The sequence below is a fragment of the Doryrhamphus excisus genome, chromosome 3, assembly GCF_030265055.1.
Source record: "Doryrhamphus excisus isolate RoL2022-K1 chromosome 3, RoL_Dexc_1.0, whole genome shotgun sequence".
NCBI lineage: Eukaryota > Metazoa > Chordata > Actinopteri > Syngnathiformes > Syngnathidae > Doryrhamphus > Doryrhamphus excisus.
Window position 1 is genome coordinate 14,689,917 of NC_080468.1, and position 9,230 is coordinate 14,699,146.

At 41.9% G+C, this 9,230-nt stretch overlaps 1 protein-coding gene and 1 non-coding gene across 3 annotated transcripts; one reads left to right on the forward strand and one right to left on the reverse strand.

Moving 5' to 3' along the window:
• Positions 1–286: 286 nt before the first annotated feature.
• On the reverse strand, positions 287–358 carry trnae-cuc (transfer RNA glutamic acid (anticodon CUC)). Its single transcript has one exon. It is a non-coding gene; the product is annotated as a tRNA-Glu (tRNA).
• A 396-nt stretch (positions 359–754) lies between these two features.
• sppl2 (signal peptide peptidase-like 2) lies at positions 755–9,216 on the forward strand. 2 transcript variants are annotated; one of them, XM_058069142.1, is made up of 15 exons: positions 755–920; positions 1,599–1,715; positions 3,304–3,486; positions 3,561–3,650; positions 3,766–3,905; positions 5,233–5,375; positions 5,453–5,549; positions 5,615–5,731; positions 5,807–5,888; positions 5,959–6,033; positions 6,116–6,178; positions 6,255–6,354; positions 6,436–6,513; positions 6,606–6,766; positions 8,604–9,216. In XM_058069142.1, the coding sequence occupies exons 1-15, from the start codon at positions 768–770 to the stop codon at positions 8,772–8,774; spliced, it is 1,770 nt and encodes a 589-aa protein (XP_057925125.1). In that variant the 5' UTR covers positions 755–767; the 3' UTR covers positions 8,775–9,216. The 2 variants fall into 2 exon arrangements, with proteins under 2 accessions (XP_057925125.1, XP_057925126.1); XM_058069143.1 differs by lacking the exon at positions 755–920 and adding an exon at positions 934–1,054.
• The last annotated feature ends 14 nt before the right edge of the window (positions 9,217–9,230 follow it).

Sequence of the window (9,230 nt, forward strand, 5' to 3'; positions counted from 1 at the left end):
AGAATATTATAATATATAGTATTTGGCTAGTGTTGGTTGATTAGACAACATGTAAAGTTTGTTTAATCGTACAGCTGAACAAGTATGAGTCACCATGAAGTCAGACGATGACGACAGGGAAGGAAGTACTCCTTCTTCAACGATTACATCATAGATGAAGTATGTACGTGCGTGATATGTGACATACCGTAAAAAACGTCCGCACAGTACAGACAGCTTATACTGCCGATACACTTCCATCTAACTAAACGAGACTTCATGGACACAACACATGGAAAAAACATAGTTCCCTGACCGGGAATCGAACCCGGGCCGCGGCGGTGAGAGCGCCGAATCCTAACCACTAGACCACCAGGGACACGAACTATGCTATAATCATTTTTGATTATATTGTTTTTTGTTTATTATATTGCCAACATTAACTCCCTCATTTTCTTCATTGTCAAGCCCACGTAGGAAACGTCAACTTTTACTCTTGATTTGTAAAGACTCGCCTGATCCCGTTGCCTGTTCATGACGTCAGCAATGTGGTGTAAACAAATAGGAGTGTAAAGGTGACTATAGGATTGTTATTTCATGTATAGATGAATCTAATATATTTAGTCACAAACCGGTTTATCAAATCAAATTACAATTTCAAATACAAATTGCCAAAACTCCAGATTACGATTTATTTATGCAGCATTGAGTCACTTGACAACAAAAAACTACAATATGTGACACAAAGTTATTAAGTACGGCAAAACACTTCCGGGTTGCGTCATGGAATGGGCGTGTCTTTAGTGCAGCTGATGTTGGTGTGTTCGCGTGAGCTGCGAGGTTTTGGTGGTTGCGGGGAAACAAGAACAAGGAGGGCCGGCTTCAAGATGACGGTCCCCGGCCTCGCGACATTGATCTTGGCCGTTATGGTCATCCACAAGGTGACACGCTCACACGAACTCGATGATGATATGATAAACCGTTGTTTTATTTTTTTTAAACCGTGGTGGGAAATAACCTAGCGTCGAGTTAGTAGTAGGTCAAAGTTGACGTCAATGGACGACACATTAGCATCGTAAGAGTCCTCCCAGAACACTATAGCTTGGCTTAAATGGTGCTTTAAATGCTAACACATTAGCTTGGAACATTAGTGAGCGTAGCTTTCCTTTCGCTAGCTTAGCCAGCTAGCTAGGTGGGAACATCCTAGCTAAGAGAAGCTAACGTCATCATTCACGGTGATGACGAACATATATTGGCATTTTAGTTTAATAATGTCAAATTAAACGAAAAATAACGGCGTTTTTATGATGGGGGGAGGGGGTGGTCCAAGTGTGCCATGCTAACAGGGGTAAGCTTTGTACAGACTCTACGTGTGATGTTTACGGTTGTGCTTTAAATCACCGGAATTAGCTTATTTAGCTCAACCGGAGGGTACATACTAGAAACAGACAACAGTGAGGAGTCAATTAAAACTTAGCATTGTCATTACTGTTATGTTCCGGCACGCACCAACTATTAATTTTATTCTTAGCATCAATGTATCAATGTGTAAGGCAACAATTTACATTTAGACATTCCTCATGTGTATGGTATGTAATGAAGTTGTATATATCGTCCAGGTGTCTGCAGAGTATGGCATGGCCCACTTCAGTGATGCAGGCGAAAGCAAAGGCAAGGACTACTGCATCTTCTTCAACTCGCAGTGGGCGCGTCTACCTCAGGACCTCAACAAGGCGGTAAGACGGAGCAACTCTTCCATCTTGCACGAGAGCTTGGGGAGCAGATGCTATTAAACAGATCAACTGGATTTCATACTGATCCTGCTCACACGTCCCGTGAAGGCGGGAAGAGTCCGAGACCTCGTACTGGGGCGGTTAAGTTTACTCAACTAGAGAGAGTACCAGGCAGTAGACTTATGTTAAATTGCTGTTGGCAATCACTGATCCTATTCATGCCAGTATTAATACAACTGTACTGTATGTAACCTTCTAACACATGAATAACTACAGTATGTTTAACCTTCTAAATGTGAATACTAACATTAATAGCAAGGTTATAACCTAAATGTGAATACTAACATTAATAGCAACATTTATAACCTTCTAAATGTGAATACTAACATTAATAGCAACGTTTAACCTTCTAAATGTGAATACTAACATTAATAGCAACGTTTAACCTTCTAAATGTGAATACTAGCATCGATAGCAAGGTTTAACCTTCTAAATGGAAATACTAACATTAATAGCAAGGTTTATAACCTTCTAAATGGAAATACTAACATTAATAGTAACGTTTATAACCTTCTAAATGGAAATACTAACATTAATAGTAACGTTTATAACCTTCTAAATGGAAATACTAACATTAATAGCAATGTTTATAACCTTCTAAATGGAAATACTAACATTAATAGCAGCGTTTATAACCTTCTAAATGTAAATACTAACATTAATAGCAACGTTTATAGCCTTCTAAATGTGAATACTAACATTAATAGCACGGTTTATAACCTTCTAAATGGAAATACTAACATTAAGAGCTAGGTTTATAACCTTCTAAATGTGAATACTAACACATTCACCACGTTTAACCTAAATGTGAATACTAACATTAATCACCACGTTTAACCTTCTAAATATGAATACTAACATTAATAGCGACGTTTAGAACCTTCTAAATGGAAATACCAACATTAATAGCAAGGCTTAACCTTGTAAATGTGAATACTAACATTAATAGCAGCGTTTATAACCTTCTAAATGTGAATATTAACATTAATAGCAACATTTATAACCTAAATGTGAATACTAACATTAATAGCAACATTTAACCCTCTAAATGTGAATACTAACATTAATAGCAAGGTTTAAACTTCTAAATGGAAATACTAACATTAATAGCAACGTTTAACCTTCTAAATGTGAATACTAACATTAATAGCAAGGTTTAACTTTCTAAATGGAAATGCTAACATTAATAGCAATGTTTATAACCTTCTAAATGGGAATGCTAACGTTAATAGCAACATGTATAACATTCTAAATGGAAATACTAACATTAATAGCAACGTTTATAACCTTCTAAATGTGAATACTAACATTAATAGCAACATTTAACCCTCTAAATGTGAATACTAACATTAATAGCAAGGTTTAAACTTCTAAATGGAAATACTAACATTAATCACCACGTTTAACCTTGTCAATGTGAATGCAAACATGAATAGCAACATTTAACCTTGTACATGTGTTGGTTTTTGCCAACACATTTAACAACGTTCTTGGCTCACATGGAGGGATTCGTGTCCCGTGCTGTATGCAGTCACGTCTCCAGATCTACGACCTGACCACATCGGTCCTGTGCTCGTCGTCCGACGTCCCAGAAGGGGGCTTCCCCAACGGCATCCCCATGGTGATGAGGGGGAACTGCACCTTCTACGAGAAGGTCCGGCTGGCTCAGATGAACGGCGCCAAGGGCCTCCTCATCGTCAGCAAGGACAGACTGGTAGGTTAACGCCGAGGGAAGATGACGGAATCGGAGCCGCCTCATTCTAAATCGGTTTACTTTTTCTGTTGAAGACGCCGCCGGCAGGGAACAAGACGCAGTACGAGGAGATTGACATCCCCGTGGCACTGCTCAGCTACTCTGACATGCTGGATATAAGCAAGGTGAGAATACGGTGTCAGGAATAGACCACTATTGAAAAAAAGGCGGATCCGGGATGTAACCTCCATGAAATGTGGGGACTATGTTCTTAAACTGTGTTGTTCTGACGATGACCAGACGTTCGGTAAAGGGAGACTGGTGGCGATGTACGCTCCCAACGAGCCGGTGCTGGACTACAACATGGTGATCATCTTCCTGATGGCGGTGGGGACAGTTGCCGTCGGAGGACACTGGGCGGGCAGCAAGGACAGGAAGAAGTGCGTGTGCACCAGATAAGCCAATGCATGAATGTAAAAATAATGCTACTTAACCCTTAGATGCACGAGTGACTGGACCCTACACTCTTCCATAAGTGGGTCAAAAATGCGTTTTTATGCCAATTTTACCATTTAGGTTAGGAATAATCACTTGTATGATATTTAGTATTATATTTAGGACCACACAAGAGTGATTTCATGTTAGAAATATCTTAATTTTTCACTTTTTTACATCTTTGAAAAAGAAAATGACCCCGTACAACAATAGAAAATGTGAGGATCCATTTTGTGTTACATAAAGACAAGTTAAAAATGTGATTGGCATGATATCAAAACATGTTTTTTGAGGAATACCAGGTATATAAAATAATGAAAAAATTTCATTACAAAGATATTTCAAGAAAACAACCTGACCGGGTCATTTTTTACCCACTTATGGAAGGTTGGGGTTGTAACACAAAAACAAAAAATTCTTAAAATGTATGAAAGATAAGTTAAAAATGTGAATGGCATGATATCGAAAACATATTTTTTGAGGAATACCTGCAATATGAAATGATAAAAAAATTTCATTACAAAGATATTTCAAGAAAACAACCTGACCGGGTCATTTTTGACCCACTTATGGAAGGTTGGGGTAGTAACACAAAAACTAAAATTTCTTAAAATGTATAAAAGGTAAGTTAAAAATGTGAACGGTATGATATCAAAAACATGTTTTTTGAGGAATACCTGCAATATGAAAATGATAAAAAATTTTCATTACAAAGATATTTTAAGAAAACAACCTGACCGGGTCATTTTTGACCCACTTATGGAAGGTTGGGGTAGTAACACAAAAACAAAAAATTCTTAAAATGTATAAAAAGTAAGTTAAAAATGTGAACATCATGATATAAAAAAACATATTTTTTGAGGAATACCTGGAATATGAAATGATAAAAAAATTTTCATTACGAAGATATTTCAAGAAAACAACCTGACCGGGTCATTTTTGACCCACTTATGGAAGGTTGGGGTAGTAACACAAAAACTAAAATTTCTTAAAATTCATAAAAGGTAAGTTAAAAATGTGAATGGTATGATATCAAAAACATGTTTTTGAGGAATACTTGGAATATGAAATGATACATTTTTTTCATTACTTAGATATTTCAAGAAAACAACCTGAGTGGGTCATGCATCTAAGGGTTAATACATCACCATATAGCGTGTACTTATGCCCCCTAGTGGCCGGAAGATGTTATCCTGGTTCCAATCAGGGATGGATCAGTCATATCGCTGTCAGTTTTTTTCTGCCATTTTCCGCTTCTCTTGATTCCAACAGACGCTACATGAAGCACAAGAGGGACGACGGTGCGGACAAGCAGGACGAGGAGACGGTGGACGTCACTCCCATCATGATCGGCGTGTTCGTGGTGATGTGCTGCAGCATGCTGGTGCTGCTCTACTTCTTCTATGACAGCCTGGGTAAGCGGCAGAGATGCTTGATGACGACGTATGCAATGCGAATGGTAGCCAACCCCCGACCCCTCAATATGTTGCAGCTATTTGGGTCATAGCCATCTTCTGCATGGCGTCCTCCGTGGGCCTCTACAGCTGCTTGTGGCCTTTCGTGCGCAGACTTCCTTTCTGCAAGTGCAGGTGAGTATCCGTGAGAAATCCATACTGTAAACATCCGTGTTGTAAACATGGACGCCTTCCTTCAGGATCCCGGAGAACAACCTTCCGTATCTTCACAAGCGGCCGCAGGTGCGAACGCTGTTGCTGTCGGCCATCTGCGTGGGCATCAGCATCACCTGGACGGTGTTCCGCAACGAGGACCAGTGAGTGTCCATCACGTTTCAGTTAGACCAGGATTTGCTTTTCAGGCAGTCGTCAATCATGTAACGTCTGAGCAGGTGGGCGTGGGTGCTGCAGGACACGCTGGGCATCGCCTTCTGTCTCTACATGTTGAAGACCGTCAGGCTGCCCACGTTCAAGGTGCACATTCACACACGCCGGAAGCATTTCTCAAGGTCGTTTACTGATGCGTTGTGTTCTCTTCTCGCAGGCTTGCACTTTACTGCTCACCGTCCTTTTTGTCTACGATGTTTTTTTCGTATTCATCACACCCTTTCTCACTAAGGTGGGTTCAGACAGACGGTCTTAATGAATGAATGAGTGGTTTCCATAAAGATGGATTCTTGACCTTTTTTCCATCTTGACAGAGCGGCGAGAGCATCATGGTGGAGGTGGCGGCCGGCCCCTCCGACTCGGCTACGCACGAAAAGGTGAGTTTGAAGTCAGGAAACCGATGCGGTGAAGAGAGCGAAGCTGACGTCTGCACGCTTTGCCCCGTTTCCTTAGCTTCCCATGGTGCTCAAGGTTCCGCGTTTGAACTCGTCTCCCCTCGCCCTGTGCGATCGTCCCTTCTCCCTCCTTGGCTTTGGTGACATCCTGGTGCCAGGTGATGACGACCACTCTAAGAAAGACGCGGTCGTCGTTTTATCGTTTTATAATTCACACCTCTCGGTTGCGTCTTTTGCAGGACTGCTGGTGGCGTACTGTAACCGCTTTGACATTTTGACGCAGTCCTCCAGGATCTACTTTGTGGCCTGCACCATCGGTACGTTATTATTATTATTATACGCATTAACGCCGACACGTTCAACCTCACAATGCATGACCCCCACCTCCCCCCAACTCCTTCAACTGCAGCATACGGCGTGGGCCTCCTCATCACCTTCGTGGCGCTGGCCGTAATGCAGAAGGGCCAGCCGGCCTTGCTCTACCTGGTGCCTTGCACTCTGCTCACCAGCCTGGCGGTGGCGCTGTGGCGCAGGGAGCTGCCTCAGTTCTGGACAGGAAGTGGAATTGTGGTGAATACCAGTTTGATATGAACCCCTGTCTACTGTGCAGCAACACCAAGTGACACAAAAAAAATTAGTTTAAAGTAGAATCAAAGTGTTTGTTTTCTGCTGTCCTCCATTGTGTGCTTGTGAGGCCTCGGCTGTCTGTTAGCATCACTGCAGGTATTCCGTAATGTCAGCGCTATTGTCCTCCTGGTGCAGTTAGTGTTAGGAAAGCCCATTTCTACCACACGTGTGTAATCCACTTGATCCAAATGTCAGACAACACCATTTCTACTATCCATCAGCACCCGGGTCTCCAGGTCTGGGATGATGATGATCCTTCCCCAAGTGGAGGAGTTTAAATCTCTCAAGGTCTTTGTTCACAAGTAAGGAAAGGATGAAGGTCCATAGTGCTAAGGTCCATAGTGGTGAAGAGAATTTAACATTTCTACCCTCACCTACAATCATGATCTTTGGGTAGCAAACTAAAAGGACAAGATGGAGGGTACAAGTGACCAGGATGAGTTTTCTCCCTTAGAGATAAGGTGATAAAAGTACTGTCATCCAGGAGAAACTGGAGGAGCCAGATGAGGTGGCTCCTTCGGGCGAGGGTGTTCAGGGCATGTCTGACCTGTAGGAGTCTTTAGGGAAGACCCAGGACACGTTGGAGGGACTAAGCCTCCCAAACTGGCCTGGGAAGACCTCAGGAGGAGCTGGATGAAGTAGTACACCCCCCCAAATTATTATTGAAGAAACTACATTTCATTTTTTTTTATGATAACCAAGATGCAAGTGGATTTATGTCTTGGTTCCATAAATAGTTGAAAAAAAGCATTTGCTAGCAAATGTTTGGATGGATGCTATTTCTCAGTTTAGCTGAATCCATCAGTGCACTTGTGCGCATGCTAGCAGAAGGAAGCGAGGTACAGTAAACCTCAGACATATCGGATTCAATTGTTCCCACTGGTTTTGTCCGATATAAGCGAAATCCGTTATATGTGTATACCGGAAAATGTCCGTTTTACGCATATATCGGATTTATATCCGGTATATGCGTAAATCGGATTTTATCCGTTATAAAAAGGCACTTCCTTGACTATGTTTCCAATGTACCTGGACGCGCAGGCAACGCTGCAAACGCTGCAAATGACGTCGTATAGCGGCCTGTCACGATTCGGCGAATCGGAGCGCCACGATGCGGCCATCCGATATATGCGAGGGAAATTTAATGGAAATGCATTGGAACGGGACTGGAGATTTTGTCCGAAATAGGCGAAATCCGTTATAAAAAATCCGATATATGCAATGAATTTTTATTGGAAATGCATTACAGAAAAATTGGTTCTTTTTTTAATCTGTCCGTTGTGAGCAAATTTCCGATATATCCGAGGTTTACTGTATAAAATAAGTGCCCAATATATTCCATATTCAGCGTTAACTAGCACAACACATGACGTGGCAGAAGCGCCGTCATAGCAACGTATTGACGCGGGTCTCTGGCCTTTCTGGTAGATGTGGATGGCGTAGCGATGATACCTTCAGTTAGCATGAGGGCTACGGCCCCTTGCAAGAGCTCTTTATTTACTCAACTGCAGAGAGGACATAATTCATGTTTTGTGGTGTGTACTATAATATAGGCTTGTATATAAAAAAAAAAACTTATGGCCTGGTTGTAATGTTTTGTAATGTTGTTCCTGTATGGAATCGATCCGCTCTTAAAAGCTTTTGTGTTGTTCGTTGACGTCAAAAGTGTTAAAAAAAAACGCAATAAAAAGATTTTCAAGTGGATTCTAAATCTTTGGCCATGGAGTGACGCCTCTGTCGACGTCCCTGACATACGTGTGATCATTTCTGTCCCTTGCAGCCTCCCATAGCGCTCGCCCCCATCGAGTGTACGCAAGCGGCGGCGCCTCCCGGTGCCTCCCAACGCAAAACGGAGACGACGGCCGGCAAAGAATCCAATCAGAACGGAGACCAGGGTGCCGGTTTGCTTCGGGAGACGCCGCAGACCACGGGAGAGGAAAAGCTGACCTAAAAAGGACTTCCAGTGCTGTTGTCACCTCATGGCTTATTATTATTATTATTATTACTTTTCAACAGTATGAGGGCATTAAAAGGGAAACGTTCAAGTCTTGACCTCACATTTAAGGGAAGCCAAAGGCTGCGTTGATGCGTGATGGAAAGGATGGCATGGTGCTATTGGGACCGAACCTCCGTATGTTTTCTTTGATGCTACATTTGCTTTTGCATGCTATGAAAGTATAATCTATAGTGTAGATGATGGCCCACGGCACTTTGGATGAGGAGTGGTGTGGAAAAATACCTTAATAATGCAACATACTCCTTTTAGTCCTCATGCTGGGAGTCTTTGGTTTTACTTGAAAAAACACATGAGGGTTGGCTGATTGTCATCACATTTGTTGAGCTTTTAAGTGCCTCCGTTGAGGAGGACATAATAAAAGACTGACTTTGCTGTATTCCTTTTTGGACT